Here is a 24,653-nt window from a genome sequence, read left to right as displayed (position 1 = left end):
ATGCACATATACACACACACATAAACATACATACATAAAATGAAATGTCATTCAGCCTTAAAAAAATGATCTCTTGCCACTTGCAACAACATGGATAAACCCAAAAGGCATTATGGTAAGTGAAATAAGTCAGACACAGAAATAAAAATGCTTCATGATATCTTGTATTTGGAATCCTGAAAGGAAAACAAAAGGCAAATACATAGAGAAAGAGGGGTGCTTACTAGAGGTAAGGGAGGGGGCAATAGGTACACATAGATCAAAGGGTACAAAGTTATAATCACATATGATGAATAAATCTAGGGATTTAATGTACAACAGGGGGACCATAATTAATAAGGTACATAACCGAAAATTGCTAAGAGTAGACTTTTGGTGCTCTGAGGACACACAAAAAAGGTAACTATGTAAAATGATGACTTTTAATTGGATTGATTATAGTAATTATTGTTATATATGTGTATATCTATGTATGTGTATATACTTATGTAAGTATGTGTATATATATATATACATGTGTGTGTGTGTGTGTTTGTATATATATCACTTTTCTAAACCTGTATATTGTTGGAAACAATACAAAAAAGTCTTAATTGGCTGTATGTATGCCAGATTATTATTATTTTACTTTATTATTATTCTACTTTTTCTGCATGTCTTTTGTTTTGCAGATTTTGTTTTAAAATTTTCAAAAATTTATGGCATGTACATTTGTGTCATATTTATGAACTAAATATATACCCTATGTTTTGGTATCAATTATTTTTAATTATTTTCTGACTTCTCCTGGAAATTCTTTATTTATTCTTCAGTTACTAAAAGACATATTTTTATTAACGTATTACATTTTTATTTCCAAAAGAATGAGAGTTAGCAGGGATGAAAGGGTACACAAAAGGAGTGCACTGTGGGTGGGGAGGAAAAGTTAAATTTTTTCTTCTGATTTCCAATTTTCTACACTTTCCTAGAGGAATATGTTGAATATTGCTTCTTTAAAATTGGAGGGTCTTTCCTTGAGATCTAGTATGTAACTAATATTGTATAAACACACATGTATGACAAGTACATAAAGTATGTATTTTTATGGCAAGCTTGGCTAAATATAGTTTTTGCTCTTAAAATCTCTAAGTTTTTCTTTGTACATTTCTATGTATCATATGTATTACAAAAAAATTATGTCTTAATATCATGCATAATTGCTTTTCTCTTTATCTTAACTCACAGGAGTGTATCAAAGGGAATTCACTGCTTACCAATTTGCTTTCTGTACTGATCAACAGGAAGTTTTATAGTGGAAGCATCTTTTCTACCCATCTTTGATCTCCAAAATGCCTGCTGAAAAGAAAGAAAACAATTATAATGAAATCCTTAAAAAGACTATCTACAAACTTCAGGAATAATTTATTCCTTAAAATTCATCTTTAAAGCAATGGGTAAAAATGACTTTGACTTATTCCCATTAGATATCCATAAAGAACACAAAATTCTTTCAAATAAATTATCAAGGATACAATTGCTGGTAATTAAATTTTCCAATCATTTGTTCTTGGAAACATTTATTTTATCAAGAAATATCAATGCTCAATTAAACCACACTGTTAGATAATATTATCTGTAAATGTGAAAATCACATAGTATTTATTCAAATGGGCTGGGGCTACATGCTTGCTCTTGGTCGCATGTTTTGTACCAATTACCTACTGCATTGCACAAGATAAGAAGGCAAAAGTTTGAATTTCAGGAAATTTGTATTCTGTTTGTAGACAAAATGGATGACTTAGCTTCTAGTGGTGTCCATCTTACTGTAAACAATAAGGATACTACCATTTATTTATATTTTATATACTATATATACTGTTTCATTAATCCTCAATATTATCTTTCAAATCCTACTATTTCTGTTTATTATATTTAAATAAAGATTATAATCTGCTCACCAAATGTGTATTCCAATTTCTTGCTTGCACAATTATACAATATTGCTTAGCCTAAATTCAAGTATAAAATTGAGTTTTTCCTAAAAAAATTTGAATGGAAATGATATGCATCACTTTCAAACTTTAGCATGAAAATCTCTCAAGCATAATCCTGCATCCTTTTTCCCCTTCTAATAGGCTCAAGTGGAAATGAACTCCAGATATCTCCAAGTTACATTTGTAGAAACAGAAATTTGGTCAGACTGGGTGGGAATGGAGAAGAGTATTCTCATGAATTCTCTATCACTTGTAGTAGTAGTAAGCTTTTTACTGCTATGATCAAAATACCTGACAAGAACAACTTAGAGTAAGAAAATTTACTTGGGCTCATAGTTTCAAGGGTTCAGTTCATAGTCAGTTGATTCCATTGCTCTGGGCCTGAGATAAGGCTGATCATCATGGTGGAAGGGGATGGTGGAGACATAGCAGCTGGGAAGCAGAGAGAATGCAAAGAGCCAGGGACAAAATATATTCCCCAAGGGCACACCCCCCCCACCTACTTCCTCCAGCCATATCGTAACTGCCTACAGTGCCCACCCAGAAATAAATTCAAATTATTAACACATCAAATGTATTAACCCACTGGTTGGGTTACAGCTCTTATTAATCTAATCAATTTACTTTCAATCATCTCTGCATTGCCATATGAACTTTTCTGGGGTCATCTCACATCCAAATCATAATACCACCCTATTATCCCACTTATGAGAAAGGAACAAAATTCAATTGTAATTGAGTTCTTATACATCTGTGGGTTTTATTCATTACAGATATAAGTTTTGCTAAAATAATATCAACATTGGTGCAAGAGAAGTTGTTCTTCACTGCTTTTAGTTAAGGTGCTATAAGGAGAAGATAAAGTGAGGCAAGAACTGCTCAGCTCACAAACAAAAATATTAAGAAATAGAAAGTCCAGTAAATTAGGGACTAATGAGATGGTAATGCTAATTGCTAAAAACAAAACAGCAAGAAATAAAACTGAAAAAGACTTTGAAAAATAAAAAACATATTAAAATTTCTCAGCTCAAAACAGAAAGAGAAGGGGTGACAGACAGACAGAAACAAAGATTAAGGATGTTACTGTCTAAACTGAGCCTATTACTTCAAATTACTTACAAGTAGACTTCTTGGGTAAAAACAGAGAATCACAGGATAGAACCAAAGCATAGAAACAAAGCTTATGTTGAGAATTATATGTACAAAAGAAATTAGCATACAATTATTGGTACAAGGAGCTCACTAGAAATGGTAAGAAGCTTTGCAATATTTGAGGGAACTACATTTAACAAGAAAGCAAAAACTTCATTTAAAAAGGTCTAAAAGTGAAAACCAATGCTTGGGTCTCTATATTTAAAACAGAATTATAAAGAAAAAAAATGAAGGAGTTCCTCTGAAAGGATCATAATTGGGGTCTAAGCAAGAATCTTCTTTTGGTGAGGCTGGAAAAAAGTGGGTAAATTTCATGGTCTATAAACCTCAAGTAACCACATCCTAACTTGAGAAGACTGTGCATTATTAGCTATTAGCTTTAGATTCTTGGTTTTGAACTGGATGCAGTAAGTTATAAACTCTATCAAGTTTTCTCTTACTGAAGAGGCAGGAAAAGGACGTACATGGCTATTTTAGGGCCAGAAAGGTCAAAAATCGTAAAAATTTTTGGTTGCTCACAAAAATACATGCTTTTCTTTTTTTACCCAGGCATATTTGGCTACACTTGCCAGCTTCCTCTCACTAGTTGTGGGCACATCAGTGATTTCAGCCAATAGAATGTGAGTAAATTGCTTCCTACTTCTAGAACTGACATAAATTTTTTTCATGTATACTAATTTATCTGGTTGAGATGAGAATGGATTAAGAAATGATAAAATGAGGATAGAGACTCTGTGACAGCCTGGATTTGGAATGAGTGCATGGAGGAAAGCTCTCCAACCAACTTATTTTTCACTTTCATACTTTTTTGAGAACAAGAAATAAACTTGCAGCATTTGAGCCACTATACATTTCTTACATCTACTTGTTAAAGTAGTTGGTATTACTTCAACTAAAACAAATGAGTAGAGATCTCTCCGTATAAATGGATGCAATTATCAAACTGCAAATATTTTAATAAGCATTATTAAGGTTCTAAAACACCAAGTGCATTTGAAATCTGTTCAGATCAAACTGTATTTTATGTGTGTGTGTGTGTATTTATATTCTCACAGAGATAGCTAAAATGATCCCATATAACATAGTAAAAGGCATCTCTAATTTAATAATTTCTATTTACATGGAAGAAAATTATTAAATTCACCTAAAACCTATCTTTCTAATCATAATAATATTCAGATTTATAGTATTAAAGCAATATCTGGGAATATAAATATATTCAAAAATGACAGTTAAAAAATTAAGACTTCCACTCTAATAAACCATTTAATTTTTCATATAAGATAACACATTTCTTAAATTTTATAAATGAAACCAAGGTATCTCTAATCCTATAGTTACTTGTTATAATTCAAAACATTCAAAATAATTGTCAAGACAAGCACCATAAATAATGTTCATAGATATATTATAATTTATTCATATAGAAAATCCATTTGCATAGTGATTTTGCAATTATTAATTGTGAGTTGTTATTTTTATCTTAATTGTGTGAGGCTAGAAAAGATATCACTCAATTTATGAGAGAAGTTAATTTATACAAATAAATACACAAGATAATATCCCTTTTTCAGTATAGTTTTGTTTTTTATCCTTATGGAATATGTGTAAAAAGAAAATCAGGTTACTAAAAGCTATCTGCCAAGATGGCTACTCTGAATTTCCTTCCTGATCATTTAAACCAACATCCCAGGAAGAGTTAACAATTTAGTGGCCAGTATTTTATTCATTCATTGCCTGTAGTAAATAAAAAGTAAGGGGTCAATTGAGAATATCTTTTCACTAAAGGAAACTGAATTTCACTAATTTGTAAATGTGCTCTGTACGACAAAAATAGCAAAGTATTTAAATTTTTATCAGGGCCTGTGCTCTATAAACAGACACATTTTATAGGTATAATAGTCTCTGAATATAAAAATTTTAAAACAACTTCCACCAAGGAAATATATTATCAATTGATTTTCAATTTTTATTCTTAATTATTTAAAGATTGTTAATAATCTTAATTTTAAAACTTTTAACTTTTACTATTGTTTCTGAAATTATATCCAATTATTTATATAAGCAAAAATCATTTCACCAAATGGTAAAACAAAAAACATCTATAGAATGCACACTTTAAAAAACTTGCATTTAATTAGTTGTAACAAACACAAGAAAGTGAAAAATATTTTACTTTACTAATAAACACATTGAGGCTATTTTAAATTACCTCAATAAAGAAATACCCATTCATCTGTATGGTTCAAACTGTCAATGCCTCATGTATCTAGAACCTCTAAAATGTCCTGACTTTTCTTTGTTCTTCAAAGTCTTGCAGTAATCATCATTCATTTCTATTGCTTTGATGGTTAGATAGAAAACTCCCAAGAAATCCAGGGAGACATTAGCACATACAGCCGCAATTTCTAATAAGACAGCTATTTGCATACAAGATCAGCCACAATTTAAAATGTGTTGTGATAGATGCGGAAAGGGAATAACAGATTTATATTAGCATGTACAATACCAAGATTGTTTTCACAATTAAATTCCTTAGAGATTATGTCTCATCACTTCCTTTTATAAAGAACACTACATTCCCTGAGGAGATAACTTGCTCTGAGACCCAGCTAAACTAAAATATGGATTAATAAGATAGTATTTATTATTTATGAATTTTGCTGTAGGAATGATTTCAGATTAAATCATCAGAGAAGTTTTTAACATTCTTGAAATTTGATAACACATACTTAAGGAAGAAAGAATGCTAATTTTATTTAATGCCTAAATTGCATATTAAAATAATTCATCATTAATTTTTTCATTAATTAAAACTTTACACTCTAGAACTTTTAAGATTTACGATATCTTTGTTTTTAATATGCTTTCTTAACCTGAATTTAACATAACAATTTTGCCACATGTAATTTTCAGCAAAATATGTGACCTTTTAAAACAAACAAATGTAGTATTATATTCAATCACATTCCATCCAAGTCATTTTATTGTTCATTTATACCTGTTTTATGAAATCCAGAAAGAACAAGTAAAGAAATAAGAAACCCAAAGCCTTCACATATGTCTCTGCTTCCAGAAAAAGCATTAAATCCAGACTGTGACATTTAAATATATATCAAAACACAGGTTATTAAAAGATTCAACCCATGACCATGGAAAAAATAATTATCTCAGTTTTTAAAGCTAAGAGAAGAATCCTTACCTAAGAAAATCCTCAGTTTAACCATAAAATTATAATTATGTAGAAATATTTTATATGGCTGGATCAAAATTGAGAACCAATCATGAAAATACAACCACATGCTAGCTGCTAAGAAATAATGTTGAAGAAAGAAGATATTTATTCCTGATCGAATGACCGTGTTTCCAAAGTATTCAAACTTGAAAACTGTTCATGTAATTAACTTATTGGAGTCATGCAAATGATGACATATTTCTTAAAGAAAAAAAAACTAACATAAAGATCCATTAATGATCTGAGTTTGTCATTTGTTCCCTACTCATCAATTTCAGCTTTTAGTTCCATGAAGAAAGTCATGAACGTTTTCATGAATTTACTCAGGCTCTGTATTCTGCTTTAAATTTCCTTTCAATACATCACCACTAGTGGAAACTATATTTTAATAATGCAAACCAGTATCATCTCCAATGAGTAATCACTTACACCTACCCTGAGAGGCATCATACATGATTTAGGTCTCCAGAGATTTAAAGAAAAAAAAAATGAAATACTATCAGAATGTGAAATAGACAATTCATGTTATTATAAACATAAAAATTAACATTACATTAAATAATGTTAGTTATCTCAATCCATTATTGGTTGCATTTATTAATATTACTACTAATTGTTAGCATTTTAATAAGTAAATAAATATAATAACCATCCCTAGGTATCCATGGAAGATTTATTCTAGGACCTCTGAGAAATTCAAATCCCCAGAAACTTTTATAAAATGGCAAACCCTTTTATGAAATGGCATAGTTTTTACATATAGCCTGTGTATATCCTCCCATGTACTCTAAATCATCTCTAGATTACTTATAAGCCTTTTTAAAGTTTATAAATAAATTTAATGCCAATTGTTATAATTTCATGTTAAGAGAATAATGACAAGAAAAAATCCTATTTATTTTCAGTAAAAAAAAAACAATTTCTTTTTTTCAAATATTTTCAGTTTGTAGTTGAGGCTATAGAATTGAAAACCTTGGGTATGAAACCCTTATATACAGAAGGTTGATTGTATTGGGACAAGTCATTATTATGAGAAACAAAATTTTGTATAAAACTAGAGAGCTAACAGTCTTTCAAAATGTTTCAAGATCAAATGACCTTAATTTTATAACAGTTTTATTATCAGCTTACTATAATTTTGCCAAATTAATTTCATTTGTAGCAGCACAAAAAATTACCTAAAATTTTGAATGTGAAAAGATTAATTCCAAAACCCTAATAACTTGCCAACATTAATATAAATGTTCATAAAAGTAACTATAGAATAGTTAACTGTGTCAACCCCAAAAGTTATGCTCCAGGAAAAGAATCCTAGTTGCTGGGTTTCAGCCTTCAATCTATGGAATTAAAATTAATGCAGTATTAAAATATAGTTCTAGAATTACTATATTTTCTTATGAAAAACAAAATAAGCAAAACAAAAAACAAAGTAACTCAACCTCTATTGCACACCATACACAGTTCAAGATAATCAGGACCTAAACAGAAGACCTAAAAAAATAAAATAAATATTAGGGAAAAAGTAGAGATAATTTATAAGACCTGAGAGAGGCAAATATTTCTTAGTTATAATACAAATAGCAAGAAACATAGAATAAAATGTGTTACATCAAAATTAATTTTTGTGCATAAAACATACTAGTAAAATATAAATAAGGCAAGTAATAGATAGGAAGTATTCATAATACCTGTATCTGACAAATGAATTTGCATTCAGAATGTATGAGGAATACTCAATAATATTTAGAGATACAGACCAATTTTTAAAAAGGGAGTAATAGGTTTGAATAGTAACTTCACCAAAGATGATATATGAATGACAAGTAAGTGCATTAAAAAGTTAATAGCATTGGTAATCAGCAAAATGCCAATTAAAATTGGAACTGAGGTACCACTGCCCACCGCCTAGAATGGTTTAAATACGCTGAGTGAAAGAAGCAAAGGTTTCTTTGGGCCCAAATTAAATAGGCACTCATCAGTTTTATTTGTCCTTGTAGCATCACTTCCCAGGGTGATCTCCTCTAAGTAGAAAGGAACTAGGATTGAGGAAGATTTTGCTCTTTTTGTTGTTATGCTTTGTTTTTACTCTTGAGGCTCATTTCTAAATAAAGATGGAAATTTGAGTTGGTTTAAATGATAACTAAAAGGAACAAGTAGAAAATGAAGGGATAAGGAAAAAAAAAGTAAAACTGAACCAAAAGGAAAAACTGATTGAGAATTCCAAGTAGATAGGAAGGGGTAGAATCCAGTACATATTTGATTGAATAATCATATTACACTACCTTTCACTTTAATAGGAAAAAGAGAAACAATGGTTGAAATACATACATACATACATACACACACACACACACACACAAAAAAAAAAAAAAAAAAAAAAAGTGGTTTTAAGTTTGGTAGCCAAAAGGAGAGAGAGAGTTTTGGTAGCTCTGCTATTATTATGAATTAGGAGGAAAGATTATCTCCTGTGAAAGGGAAGGTAGAAAGTACAGAGATATTGAATTCATGCTGTGGAGGAATACAGAGTTGTCTAAAAAGAAAACAGGTTGAAGGAAAATACTAAGAGATCAAATGGATTTGGTAACCATTAACCTATGGTAGCACTGGACTACAGGACTATAAATGTATTTCTTTCTGAGTGCTCAGGTGCCCAGTACAGGGAAAAGGTAGTCAGATTAAGCAGAGTTTTAGTTCTTCTAAATGGGCACAACAGATGGGCAGTAAGGTGAAAAAAAAAAAAGAGTTTAGGATAGTACAAAAAGTGGGTGAAGTGATGTCCCATGGTGTCTAAAGCTAGAGAAGAAAGTGAGGATAGTGGTGGTTTAGATTTAACCAGAAACTTGATTGGTTTTTGATTCTAAGGTTTAGATGATATTGAACAACAAAACTCGGGAGTAAAAGATAATTAATATTAACAGTAGAAGAATTACAGGTTATTTGTTAGAGAAGAACTAAAGTTATTAAATAGTGAGTTTGAGGAATTGATATTATTGAGATAGCGCTTGTTTTGGATAGAAAAACATGAAAAACTAAGGAACTGAGAGAAAGGATAATGCACATATTATTACACATGTGAACAGGGAAAGCATTGGGTTGGTGGCAGAATTTGGGCTTGGGCACACACACAAAAAAAATTGTGAATTAAGAAGACTAAGGATGGATCTGAATGCCCATAGATGCAGAGAGGGGGGGTGGGAGAGAAACAGTACAGTTAAATGGAATGAACCACAAAGGAGCTGGGTGTCTCAACTTGCCTTGCTTGTTTGTTTGTTTGTTTTTAAATTCAGAAAAGTAAAGGATCTAGAGACAGCAATATAGAAATATGATAACAATCAAACTCTTAACTCACAGGTATGCAGAAATTTAAAGAAAGAATAGTCTCTGTTTTAGAATGCTTCAAGAAAGTGGTGTCTATAAGAAGAATCAAGTTTAATCTCACAAAGTAAAAGTAATACTCAATGAAGTGCTCAATGACAGAGAGTTCAGGTGGTATATAAAAAATATAAGGAGAAAAGAGAATAGCAGGAGAGTGGTTCATGAAAAGAACCACAGTATAATGCAGGGCATAAGCATTCACAGAACAGGAATGTATAGAAACGTGGACTATATTTATCCCAAAATGATACTGAATGTTCCGGTCTCTCAGGAGTCAATTGCAGCCTGGGGAAATACCAGTCAATCTAGGAAGGGTTGGCAAGCTGAAATTCAGCACTGGTATACTTACAATATCAGGGCAATTCAAGGATGTAAGTCAGCATTTGTAAAAATGTGGCCATCATTCCCAGTCTCAGAGATGTCTGGAATGTTCATTAAAATGCATGCTCCTGGGCCCCATCACAGTTCTGAATCAGAATCTCAAGGGCTAAGGCTCATAGATCTCAAATTTTCCTTGGCTTTTAGACTTCCCAGGTGATTATTATGACCATTAAAGATTAAGAACCACCGCTTTTCTTTATAACAAGGTCACAGGTAATTTTTTGCATGCTGTAATTTGCAAAGTCTTGTTGGAAGCAGATGTGAGTTTGAGCAGGGCCTGTGGGATACTTTATCCTCTTTGATGCATGGTAAGGTCTGGTTGGGGCAGCATGACTAAACTGTGGTAGTTTCTCATGATTTTCTTTTAAATTTTTTTTTATTAAATAAGATTCTTCTGAATGCAACAGTCATCAAAAAGTTTTGTATGATAACTGAATCAGATTCTATTTAATAAGATTAGAAAGACTGAAAATTTTGAAGATAATTAATAGAACAGGGGAAAAAAAACTTGCTAAAATCCAAAGGCAAATCCACTAAGGAAGATATGTAGCAAATATAAAGTAGTAATATTTGGTGTTTGACTTTTTCAGAATTCAGAAGCAGCCTCGATGGGGCCATGAGTCAGACAAAAAACTGAGAGACAATAACAGTGCTTTTTAACTGTAGTATAATTAATCAAAAGGTCCAAGACCTTACCATTTGGAAATAGTAAGACTTGGGAGGGATCAAGGAGGCAGCATGTTCAACAAGGGGATCAACTCCCTGGCAGCAAGGTAATGTATGTATAGGGTATGTGGTGAAGTTGGGAGTGAGGGAGTGTTAGAAATATAACTGATAAAATGTTTATAATTGCTATAAGAAAACAATGTGCTTGTTTTTCCCAAAACCTAACAGAATTAGTTGATCCAAACATAATTACATCACAAATTCCTTGGGCCCCACCAAAAAATAACCCACAAATATTTTACTTACTTTCATTTTAATGCCTTTTTAATGCACAGATTGTTGTGGCATCTGGACACATGACACACTTGAAAACAACACATTAAATTTATACTGCCCAGAATAGACAAAAAGCTGCCTTGTGTGTACCATCAACAACACTCATCACTGGAGGAGGGGGTGCTACATTAGCTGAGTCCATTGGGATTACTTTTTTAAATTCTGAACTTTACACAAATATAAAAGGGATAGTTACTTCAAATCTGAGAAGCCACATAAAGGAGAGAATTTCTAGTGAGTAATCATTTCCAACACAGGAAAATGATTGTTAAAATCACCAAGTGTTTTATTTCAACAAAACAGGAAGCGCACTTTAGTTAATTTCCTGTATATTTGCAAAAGGAGATCGGTTAGTTAAGCTAGGATTGGTCTATGAGATACCTATTATGAACTTGTAGGCATCAAATTAAAAGGTCATTAGTCACACAAATTGCATTATTCTCTAAATAAAGGTTATTTTTATGAAAGTTATTCTTTCAAAAGAGTTTCTAAAGGTTACAATTAAATAGTATCAAATTGAAAAATGCAGACTCTGTTTTTATTATTACAAAGTACTGGTTAAGACATATAAAAAAAAGTAAAAAACAGACTTCTACAGTTCTGGCATAAAACCAATAAGGTGGGCAGCTTCACTCAAGAGCCTGATTAGTCAAGAGGAATGAGAAGAAAGAAGAGAATGTTTGGCTTTAGGGATTACACAGTTGAGAAAGGACAGTTTCATATCCATTTTGAATATCAACTAACCTACTTTCAGTCTTCTTTTGCTTATGAGACAAAAAATAACTGAAAACATTATGAATAAAGGTCTCAAACCTCGAGTTTTCAATGTGCATAATCCCTTTAAACTGGTTTGTTTTAAGAGAGGTCTAGGAGATCCAGAGTTGCTTCAGCTTTCATATAGATAATATAATCCATACTTCTTCCAACTGGTACCAAAAACTGGTGACTAAAGGATGAAGAAAAGTGATAGATACACTGTAGATGTAAACATCTCAAATGGCAACTACTTTTTAAGTTTCCAATAATTTTTTTCTGAAGATTTATTAGTAAAAATACATTTGTATCTGTATAGCCCAAATGTTAGATGAATATGATTAGGAATTTTTGAAGCATGTGTGTTCAGTGTAAATGTAATGTTCTGATATACTCCAAATATGTTAATAAAGTCTACTGAAAATCCTCTGAGTCTGTACAGGTGCCTTGTCAGTCTTAAAGAGTAGGCTTGAATATGCCACATTTCCCAGTGTTATTTGTCCACATTTATTAAAAAGCTGATTTAGAATTATAAAGGAAGGGAATAAGCTTTTGGTTAATGAATAAAAGATATCAATAACTGGCTGCAACACAGACTTATTTATTACTTCCCCAGATTCGCATGATCCTATTAACAGAAGCTTATAACAGGATGGCTATATAATTTATCATCCAAACCAGGACCCTTTGTCAAAGCAAGGGACCCCACTACCCAAAGTCAAATGTGTAAACCAGGACATCTGGGATATATCCTTGCCACAACTATGAAACACAAGGACAATTTATAATACACCACAGTTCAACTAGTAAGGTATTGCAATAAAAGGGAAGGAAGGCAAATCTTCTTTTCCAATACTTATGTTTCAGGAAACATTCATATTTTAGAAATTTCCTGCAGCAAATATGATAATATAAGAGAAAGTTGTGCTATGAGAAAACAATGTCATTATTTACAAAATTACTCTGAGGCATGTGGCACCACTGAGTACTTAGTCCTAAAATATTAAGTTGTTGGTTTCCAAGGTAACAATTTTCCTGATTCTCCTCTCCATTTAGATTTTTTTTCTTGGCCTCCTTTATAAGCACTCTACCTCTGCCTGTGAAACTGATAATTGATGTTCCCGAAGTTCACCTGTTCCATATAATATGCCCTCCTCTGGTGCCTTATTCTTTCAAATATACACTAAGGTCCTGTCTCCCTAGCCCTGACTACTTCTATCATATGTTCAGAATCATTCTGACTGAGAATGATCAACCTAATTTTCTCATTTATCCTTTGTCTAACTTTTTTCCCCTGCTTTCTCTTTCAATTTTTGGTTTCCACTCAACTCACAAATACATCACAGTAATATCACAACTATAGTATTGTTTTTGTTGCATGATGTCCTCAATTGGTGATGCTAACTTTGATTACTCCACTAGGGTTGTTTCTACCCAATTTCTCCACTGTGAATTTAAGCTTTTTCCTTAGTAATCAATGTGTTTATAAAAAGCTTTATATCTTGTTCTTTATAAAATTTCGCAACTATTAGTTTACCATCTATTGATGTTTCTTGAATTATTGAAACTCTGACAGTTACCAAATAATTATTTTCCTATTTCATCATTCCTACCACATTTATTAGTTGGTGTTGTACTATGTACAAGAGTATTTGCTTCTCCATATTTACTCATTTGTGTTTCTAGCACTATACAATCATAGATCACTTTTTGATCAATGAGTTAGATTTCATCTGTATCATTTGTTTATTTTAATGCCCAAATTGCTTTGGTATTGGCCAATGGGATGTCCTTCAAGGTGGTTTGTGTCCTTTTGACATATCACCATAATTTTTTAAAAAAATATTTATTTATTTGTGTATTTTTTTAGTTTTAGGTGGACATATTATTTTGTTTTTATGCGGTGTTGAGGATCAAACCCAGTGCCTCATGCATGCTAGGCAAGCACTCTACCACTGAGTCACAACCCCAGCTCTATTAGGTCATAAGCATATTCCTGTACATATTACAAGTCAATTAGGTTTTTTTCTTAAAAAAGGAAAATGTTTAGAGTAAATTTAAATTACAAAAGACTAAAGAGAAATGAAGTAAAGAGAAAACCCCTATCTCTTACCATGCACGAAACTCAACTCAAAGTGGATCAAGGTCCTAGGAATTAAACCAGAGACACTGTACCTAATAGAAGAAAAAGTAGGGGCTGGGGATGTGGCTCAAGCGGTAGCGCGCTCACCTGGCATGAGTGCGGCCCGGGTTCGATCCTCAGCACCACATACAAAGATGGTGTATCCGCCGAAAACTGAAAAATAAATATTGAAATTCTCTATCTCTTAAAAAAAAAAAAAAAGAAGAAAAAGTAGGCCCAAATCTGCAACATGTCAGATTAGGACCTGAATTCCTTAATAAGAGTCCTATAGTGGAACAATTAAAATGAAGAGTCAATAAACGGGTAAATTCCAACTAAAAAGGCTTCTTCTCAGCAAAAAAAAAAAAAAAAAAAAAAAAATCAGTGAGGTGAATAAAGTGCCTACATTTTGGGAACAAATTGTTACCATGTTACCACATGCATATCAGACAGAGCACTAATATCTAGGATATATAAAGAACTCAAAAATCTTAACACCAAAAGAACAAATAACCCAATAAATAAATGGGCCAAGGAACTGAACAGCCAATTCTCAGAAGGTGATATATAATTAATCAACAAACATATGAAAAAATGTTCAACATCTCTAGCGATCAGAGAAATGCAAATCAAAACTACTCTAAGATTTCATCTAACTCCAGATAGAATGGCAGCTATTAAGAATATAAAAATTGGCAAGAATGTGGGGGGAAAAGGCACACTCGTATACTGCTGGTGGGACTGCAAATTGGTGCAGCCAATCTAGAAAGCAGTATGGAGATTCCTTGGAAAACTGGAACTGAAACCACCATTTGACCCAACTATCCCACTCCTCGGTCTATACCCAAAGGACTCAAAAACAGCAAACTACATGGACACAGCCATATCAATGTTTATAGCATTACAATTCACAATAGCTAAACTGCAGAACCAACCTAGATGCCCTTCAATAGATGAATGGATAAAGAAACTGTGAGATATATATATATATATATATATATATATATATAGTATTCCATTGTGTGTGTGTATGTGTGTGGACACACACACACACAACACACATACACAATAGAATAATATTCAGCATTAAAAGAGAATAAAATCATGGCATTTGCCTCTAGATAGGGCAAAGGGGATGGAGGGGATGTGAGGGGGCATGGGGGTAGAAAAGAAGGTAGAATGAGATGAACATCATTACCCTAATTTCATGTATGAAGACATGAATGTTGTATACAACCAGAAATATGAAAATAATGTGCTCTATATATGTGTAATATGAATTGAAATGCATTCTGCTGTCATATATAACAAATTAAAATAAATTTTTTAAAATAATGACATAGTACTAACTCTCATCAAGACAGAATAAGAAAAATATACAAACAATATTAGGAATGAAAAAGAGAACACGACTAAATATTCTGCAGAGATTATCCAACAGGAGGATTACATGAAAAACTATTTGTTTCAATAAATTTGAAAATTAAAATACATATTTCCTGTTTCTGTTGTTTTAAATAATAAAAGCTTATAAACTTTACATGCATGTTGAGTTTTTGTTTTTACATAAATTTGTCATAGATTTTTGCAATAGCAAGAAAATGTGAGACACTCTGAATGTTCAGAAACTTCTTTCATTTCTCTTTTCAGAGAACCTACTACTCTGCTCTGGATAATCCCACAGTCACTGTGAATTTCTGTCATTCCTATCTCTCTCTCTCTCTTAAACTTAACATTTCTTAGAAAACAGACTTATCATTACCAGCACCAAAGTGAAAAGGTTAAATAACATTTATTCAATCAACCTTGATAATACCCAACAAATAATAATAATAAAATCTTTCTGTAAGAAGACATATAAATATCTGAATTCCTAATTGTGAAATTCTTTATTCCACACAGACATTTGAAATTCATAAGTACTTTTTGTCACACCAGTAAGGAATACTACCCTAATTGAATATTCACATTTGAAAAGTAACACATTCAAAAGATCAATGCTTTTTAAATAACTCAAGCACTCAACAAAGGATATTCAAAGAAATGATATTTATATTTCTGATAGTAATTATACCTGATTCATTCTCCCACCATAAAAGAAACTCATATCTAAATGTTGAAAAGACTCTAAGGACCAAAGAAACTATATTATCTAAAAATTAAACAAACAAATAATGAGTGCTTACTGTGAACCAGATACTGTGAAAATCACATTTATATATGATAAATATCCTTTAAAGAATTTGGCCAGATCTAATTGTTACCATCATCCTGTGTTGAACCCAGTTTATGTACTTGCCCAGATTTACTACCTACTGAATTCTCAGTCACTTAGGCAATGCAACAGGTACTACCTTCAACTTATCTTCTAAAACCACTGACTGGCATAGTGCTCCTTTGTGGGTAAAGGAATAGGCACAGCTCCAACATCACCTCCACAGTCACAGCAATACCTATACACTGACCCACACAAGCTTGTTTTTTCCTACCACTTCCAGATTCCAATGAAGCCTCACAGCCTACACTGTGGGATCTGACTTCCCCCAACAACTGCCCACAAGGATTAGGAACACAATCTGAAAGAACAGGGATGATATGTGCCATGAGAAGAAGTTTGACCAATGAAAACCAAGAGTTGGGAAGATGTTAGCAGATAAATCTCTTTCCCTACCTTAATTTAACTGATAGATTCTACACAGTTTGTTTGGCGATGCTCCGCATGACTGAGCAAGTGACTAAGACAGTGTCTGGGTTTTCTTATTCATCTGAGGGCTGCTTAGTCATCAATTTTTGTTTTTCTTCCTTCACTGTTTCTCTTTCTTCCATTTCTCCCTCATTCTTTATCTTCCAATGTTTTACCCAACCCTAGGTTGTGCCTCAAAATATGTTGTCTGGGGATCCTAGGATAAGAAAATACATTATTGCATTTCTGCTACATTGATTCCTAAATATATGGCAGGATTTTTGTTTGTTTGTTTGTTTGTTTGTACTTAGCTGAAATATTCTGTGCTTTCTGAAAATAATTTTGAATGTAGAATGTAGACACAGAATAATTCTCCCTGGGAATTCAGAAAAGGCAAGAAACCTAAAAACGTAGGTTCCTGATGTCTATACTACTCTAAACCCAGATAAGGAGGAAACTATGATAGTAGCAACAGAGATGTAGAGAATGTTATGTCAAAGTAAATATAAAAATGTTCTGAGTAAAGCAAGAAGGAGCTGTGATCAAGTTTTTTTTAAAAAAAAAAGAAAACTGATTTCAGATTATTCATTAAAATTATCATTATATTCATATTGATAGGTAATACTTTTTATCAAATGTGGTAAGCAGAAGTCTAAGATGACTCCCAATGACTCTCACCCTTGCCTAATTGCCTCCCCAGCTTGTGTGTGGATGGAATTTATAACTGTGATGATATTCTGTGGTTATGTCACATTGAATGGGAAGACAAGTTTCACATAAATTAAATTTTGGTCTAGAGATCAAAATTAGAGAAATAAGAAAAATATTAGGTGAAAAAGATTTGATGCAAGAAATTTTCTCCAATGCTGGATGGCACCAATATTGATCAAATCCTCCTTCTGAAAAGCTGACACTTAATCTCTGTATTGGGCTCTAAAGAAGGATATTTCCAAAAGAGAGTGATCCATCATCAGCAATTTGTTATTTGCCTCAATAAACAGACTGAAAATAATCACCAATGTTCACATTAAAGAGCTGCAAATAGGAAATTCATAAGAACTTTCTGAATTTAAAAATCCAATGATTTTAATTTAGTTAAATATATTTTATTTCACTTTCTATTATATACTGATACTTTTATATTTATATGGCTAAACACATCATCTCCCTCTTCAGCCATATCATATTTATGTCCTAGCTTTTCCTATCTGACTTATGTTCATTCAGATATGTAAGATGCTGATTGAAGGAATATCCTTCATTTTTTTTATTTTCAAAGGATTTAATAACATATATGTGGGATCTCCTTGCTTAATGAGTAGAAAATGATTATAGACAACTCCACATTGTATGGTCCTTAAACACTTGCTCATATAGTTATTCACTGGAAACAAACAAAAAGAAGCATAAAGCAGTAACAAAAAACGGGAGTAGAGATGTGCAACATTTTTATTTATAGTTTTATGCCTTACACAGAATCACTTGCTTTGTTACATGGTAAATGCATAGAATAATAGAATTCTAGGAGTTTTAACTAACTGTGTCATGTCAATTTGTTTCCTCTATTTAAAAAATTCCATGTAGCTTTTTTTTTCCAAATCCACATAAAGCAAACAAAATGGTATTTGTGTAATGGAGTATTCCACTTGTGTGAAAACATCACTTATGAAAAGAAAGAAAGAGGTGAAATACCAACTGAGTTCCCATATTCTTCACATTTCACTTCAGTGAGCATCATTGTAAACAATAAAGAAAGGATAAAAGAAGATGCGGAATAGATTGAAGTGACAAAATTTACTGAAAGGACTCATGCACCATTCACTCTGTGACTAATGAGAGAAAAAAAATGAAATTTATTTTGGGAACTAAAGATTGAAACTTAAAACATTTGTTCTTAAAAGAGCAAGAAATCTCTCTGGAGATAATTAAGTTGTTGGCTACTAGTAATGACCGGTTTCATAGATTTCAAGTATGCTGCATTTCATGATGTTGAAGTAAATGGTGAAATTGTTGATAGAGAGGAAACAGAAAATTTTAAGTAAAAGTTTTTGCTTCAAAATTTAAAATGAAAAATATGTAAGTCTAATATAGTAACAATTTGCACAATATTTCATATTCAAGAAGATAGCACTACATAAATAATGGAGTTCCTTTAATTTGACAAGCATACTATTTGCTACCTTCCCATTAATCAATAGTTAACACATTTATTCACAATGCATTAATTACAAATTCTTTCTTATGGAACACTATATATGTGTTGGTCCTTATACACATATACATATGTATAAAAATTCTATGCATAGTGTCCATTCGTTTATATTTACATGTGCCCAAAGAGACAGCTTCATGTATTGTTCATAGTATAAAATAGTTATTTTTCAATTAAGTTATAAAAATAAGGGATGTAAAATATATCCAGAGAAATATGGCATCATTTATAATTAAAAAGAGAATCAAAGAGAACAAAATAAAAAAGAAAAAATTAAAATAAATGATATAAATATAGTTATAGGCAAAAAAAAACAAGTAAAGATACTCTGAGCAGAGAGGAAAATGCCTAAAATATTAAAATGGAAAATAAGAAACTCATTTGTTTAATAATATAAGCTAACTCCTCATGAAAATCTACATTTCCTAGAATATTTTGATGATATATAGAAAATAATGAGTAAAGTGTGAAGTACCAAGGAAATAGATCAGTAAAACAAAAAGTAATATCATCACAGCATACAAACAGAAAATTCACATATAGACAGAAAAAAATCACAGTTTACATTGCATTCATATTTAAAATCAAACATCATTTTTTCACATTTTGAAATCCCCCCCAAAATATGGAAAGGAAAACAAGCCAGGACTTTAATATAATATTTTTTTCCAACCTGGAACAGCTGCAAAAAACAAATCTTGTTGGAGATAAGCTTGGTTATAAATATCAACATTCCTTTAAATAAGAGAGTCCAGTTTTCATACCATCTGCCTCTTTCTAAAAGGGAAAAATATGAAAATCATAAACCAGGACATTCCTTTCAAATAAGGCATTTAAAAATGAATGTAGTAAAAAGTCTATGAATTATTCTGAGTTCCTGCCTTTAAACTTGTTCTGGGTAGCCCAGATGGAAATATGGGATTTTGTAAAAGTAAGCAACTCTTAATTTCATGAGTCAAACCCTAAAGCTAATAATAAGCAAAAAAAAAAAAAAAAAAGTTGTTTTCCAACTTTTTAATGTAATTAGCCATCATCATAATCTCTGACTGGACCATATTTCTCCTGAATGTGTCATGCAAACTACAGTTTATTTTTTAACTATATGTGTCATTTTTGTTACCTCTATTTTTTCCAAAATTCTTTTAGAATCTTGTTCTAAACGCATTCATGCTATCTCTTTCAATATAAAAATCTAGTTACAAACAGAACTATACTTTTCTTTTAATATAGATTCCATTCTCTGCAAAAACCCTGGCTATGCCTTTTTCAACACCCAGCTCTTTTTATATTCAAGTTGAGTTTGGATTTTATCTTAAAACCTTCTTTCTTCTTTTGCCCTTAATTATTTTTCATTCTTTGTTAATGACCTTGTGATTGAACATTTTAATTTTTCACTCTGCCACATCATTATTATTTCAGGGATGAATTCCATAAACCATATCCATTATTTAACCCTTTAAAGCACTCACAAGAAAGAATTAATGCAAGATGGTTTACCTTACAGAGGATTTCAAGCAGTAAAACTAGACATGCTTGCATAAGGGAATATATGGTATAGTAATATCAAGATTACTTGAAGAAAAGTAGAAGAAACACAGAGAAAAATGATATAGTTTATTTTAACAATATGTAAATATTTAGTCAATTCCCTGCATTACATTGGTAGGATTCTGAAAAAGTTACCCAAGGAGCCCCAGTGTAATTCATTCTCATTTTCATATTCATTGTCTCTCTTTTCTTTTATTATATATAAGCCCATATATTGCAAACAAAAAGAACAAAATTAAATCTTTAATCATGAGCTTCTGAAGATATTTTGAGGTGCCAAGACTGTACTTAAATGTGTCCTTCTTTAGAAAAATATATCCTAGGGCCTTTTTAAAATTCAGTTTCATTGTTTTTAAGCCATAGACCACCTAGGTCTGTAATTACAGAAAACAAAGTTCCTTTAAAAATGACAAATGATATTTAATTGCTTCGTTGGAATGCTGCATCTTCAGTGTATAAGGAAGGAGAAAAGGGAGAGATTTCACTATAATAATGGTCAGCATTATTTCATCAAATTAATTATTTAATAAATATTTATAGCACTCAATATTTCATACTTTGCATGATTTGGTGTAGGCACTAACAAATTAATGAACAATCAGATTATCAGTGTTGAAACATAAAAGTTATTTTACTTAGATCTATCAAAACTATGTTTAAAACTATTAAAATAATTTTTCACACTAAACTTAGTCTATTGTTTATTTTCTGACTTCTCTTGACTGGAATGCAGTACCAAAAGAACAGGGATCTTTGCTTTGCATACTAAAGATTCTCAAAAAGTAGGGACAATGTCTAGAACAAAGTAGTTACATATTATTAAAGAACATGAGATTCTTTAATAGAATCTCATATTGTATAGATTAACTCTTCTCTACTTTAACTTGTTTCCTCTGAGTCTCTCACTTTTTAGCTATTGACCCATGTAAGCTCATTTTACATTTTTAAAATGGGTACAATAAGAACACTTATCTCATGGCTGTATTATAGTGGCTAAATTAAATAAATAAATCAGATAAAGTACTTAACATGATGCTTCTCACACAATAAGTGCTCAGTATTACTAATACCTCTACATTGTGCTGGTTCAATAAGTTACTGTTAAGGTTCACAGTGCAAACAGTACTTTAGACTCCCCCTCATAAAACACCCTGACTTTAACCCCATGCTCATTAAAAATCAATAAGCTCCATTATATATATAGGTTCTTAAGAATGGTCTCACAATATACTAAGCCTGTAACAACTTAATTACAGGTAATTGTACAGTTTCTGCTACTGCTAGATCTCCTACCCATCTTTTATCAACACCTAAGAATCTTCAATAAAAGTATCTTTAGATAACTTACAAGATGCTAAATAACCTTTCATTTGTGATAATAAATGTATATTGTCCTTGCTTATAAATGCTGGAAACTCTGGATTAACATAGTATCACTTACATACTTACAGTATATGTACATAATGGGTACTCAAAAATATTTGCTTTCTAAAATTGAATGCTTTAGAACAACAACAACAAAAAAGCACACACACTATACACTATTTTTTAAAACCGGCAGCTTAATCTCTGATTGCGTGAAGTGCAAAATTATACTTCTGTTTAAGAAAAGGACCTTCTCAGGTGACCACTTCTGCCAATTCTTCCTTATGTCCTCTTCTTGATGTTAGTATTACTTAGTCTATAAGTCAATTTTTCTACTATATCTGCCACATGCATTGTGCATGTCAATACATTTTCCTATATTAGAGCAGTAGCCTGACTTTAATTAAACTCATTCTATCATTCAGGTTTGGACCTTTCATCTGTGGTAATAAATGTAGCATTTCTGTGTTTATAATAATCCTGGATCTAACATATAATGGCAACAAGAAACCCAATTTTAGAACAACTCTTAAATGATAGTAACAATAATGAGATCTCTTCACACTATTATAATGGACAGAGTCCAGAGCACTGACAACATCAAATGCTGGTTAAGGATGTGGAGCAATGGGAACTCTCACTCATTGCTGGTAGGAATGCAAAACAATATTGCCATTTTGGAAGTTTGGCATTTTCTTACAAAAATAATCATACTCTTATAATATGAAGCAGCAATCATAGGCAGAACACAAAAGTTTCCCTCTATATGATATTATAATGGTAGATGCATGTCATTATACATGTGTCCAGAACCATAGAATGTACATTAGCAACAGTGAACCTTAAAGTAAGAAATGGATTTTGGGTGATGCTGTATCAATGCAGATTCATCAGCTGTAACAAATATAAGACTCTAGTAGGAAATGTTGATAATGAACAAATTATGCATGCAATAGGACAGGAGGCATATGGGATATCTCTATACCTTCCTCTCAATTTTGCTGTGAACTTAAAAGCTGCTCTAAAAAAAAGTTTAGAGCTATCAGAAAAAAAATTTCCATAATAGTATTGCATAATTACTTAACTAGTTATAAAATTTTCCACCATTAAGAAATGATTGAGATTTTCTTATCAAGTTAAACAAAATTCTTATCCAGAGGCTATTATATTTCATAAGCCCCAGTAATAAAAATCACATGCTCAAAATTCTGTAGAACTATTAAATCTATACATGCTAAGGTATACATTTTCAATCATTGCTGAATTATAAACAATTTAAAGTTAAAAACAACTGAGTTTCCCAAAGCAACTTTTGCAGTAAAATGTATAGTTTTTTTAAAAAATGCTAAAAATTTCTAGCAATCCCTGTGCCTCAAATCTTCTGTATCTCCCATTTGACTCTAGCCATCCCAATTTGCGCAGCTCTGCTCAAATTCCCATCCATATTCATTTTAGTCTGGACACTTGGGTTCATTTCCTAACTCAGAAAGAAAATACAGGCCATCAGGTAAATCAGTCAATATTCAAGCTTGCTCTAAGTCTCTCACAGACACCAACACACAAATCTACACATAGCCTTAGACACAAACCCTGTCTTCATTAGTACTTCTACTTTGATCTCAGGGTAAGAAATGTTCCGTCTTCTGCCAAGGCTTCCCCTGTGTACAGGAGATTACCCCCAAAACATGCTTTTTGTTCCATTCTTTCTATATGCTCTGTCAGTGCCTCCACCTGGGGCATCACTTGCAATACTGAATTTGTAGCAGAATTGATTTTTACTACCTTCAATCTTCTTTCCCACAAATCTATATCATGGCACTTCCAGAACAATCTTTTATGATTTAAGTTTAGTCAAAATATTCCCCTGAAGTATGCTATATCATTGAATATTTCCCCATGTCCTTTAAGATGCAGTTCTTACTTCAGAGTTTGGTAAAATCTGGCTCATAGTCTCTCTGATCTTTTTTAACCTTTATCTTTATCCCACACATATAATGTGCTCCAACTATTTGGAATGAAACACAGTTTGCTATTATATTACACAATACTTTACTATCTTTGCTCATGCTCTTCCTTTCTCTAAAAATGCTTCAAAATATTTTTTATTAGGATATGTTCTATTCTTCCTTAAAACAGAAAAAGGGTATGGCAGTCACTAATTTGACTCTAATCTTCTAATTCTCCTTCCCCTCTGGTAGAAGGCAATATTATACTTCACAGTTTCCCCATTTCAAATTAAACAATTTGCTTTGACTAATCAAATTCATAAATGACAATATATAATAAGCCAGTCTTCCCACTGCTGCTGTGATCATGGAAATACTTTATGATGAAGTGGTCAACATCTTGGGTCCCTAAAGCTTCCCTATCAACCCATTTGGGACAAACAGCCTATAAAAGAAATAAACATTTGTTGTGTCATAACAGTATTTTTTGGCCGGTTTACTCCTGCAGCACAACCTAGGCTATTCTTAGTTATACAGAGGATTACTTTTGTTACATTTTCATGAGTGCAACATCAACTGATTTAAATGTTGCTTCTCCAAGTGTTGATAGCATTATAGTCATATTCTTATTATAACACTAAAATGTAATAAAATGACTGTTCCAGTTATATATTTCCCTTATTAAACTGTACTCCTAAAAGAAGGAACTGTGTACTTCGGTCCTGCATTCTCACCATACAGTGAGAATACAGTGTTAAGTGCATAGTAAGTTCTTAAAATGTTTATTGAATTAACTGTTCATTCATTCAGTCATCAAGAACAAGAGACTATTCTAGTTAGTAGAGATAGAGTAAAAACAAAGCAAACAAAAATTCCTGCCATCATAGCCTCATATTTTTCTCAGGA

General features: G+C 31.8%; 1 protein-coding gene across 9 annotated transcripts in view; it reads right to left on the bottom strand.

The window, feature by feature from the left end:
* The window catches only part of Triqk (triple QxxK/R motif containing), a 72,668-nt gene that overhangs the window by 31,370 nt on the left and 16,645 nt on the right, over positions 1-24,653 (bottom strand). For 3 of the 9 annotated variants that reach the window (XM_078016928.1, XM_078016924.1, XM_078016927.1), the window contains 2 exons: positions 14,102-14,167; positions 1,254-1,335 (listed from right to left, as the gene is read on the bottom strand). In XM_078016928.1, coding sequence (XP_077873054.1) covers positions 1,254-1,314 — 61 coding nt within the window. In that variant the 5' untranslated portion in view covers positions 1,315-1,335; positions 14,102-14,167. The remainder of the gene's footprint in view (positions 1-1,253; positions 1,336-14,101; positions 14,168-24,653) is intronic. The other 6 variants (XM_021728657.3, XM_078016925.1, XM_078016922.1 and 3 more) reach the window with 3 other exon arrangements.

Source organism: Ictidomys tridecemlineatus, chromosome 7 (genome assembly GCF_052094955.1).
Source record: "Ictidomys tridecemlineatus isolate mIctTri1 chromosome 7, mIctTri1.hap1, whole genome shotgun sequence".
Taxonomy (NCBI): Eukaryota; Metazoa; Chordata; class Mammalia; order Rodentia; family Sciuridae; genus Ictidomys; species Ictidomys tridecemlineatus.
Note: the sequence above shows the minus strand (reverse complement) of the source record. Positions and strands in the feature narration are given on the sequence as shown.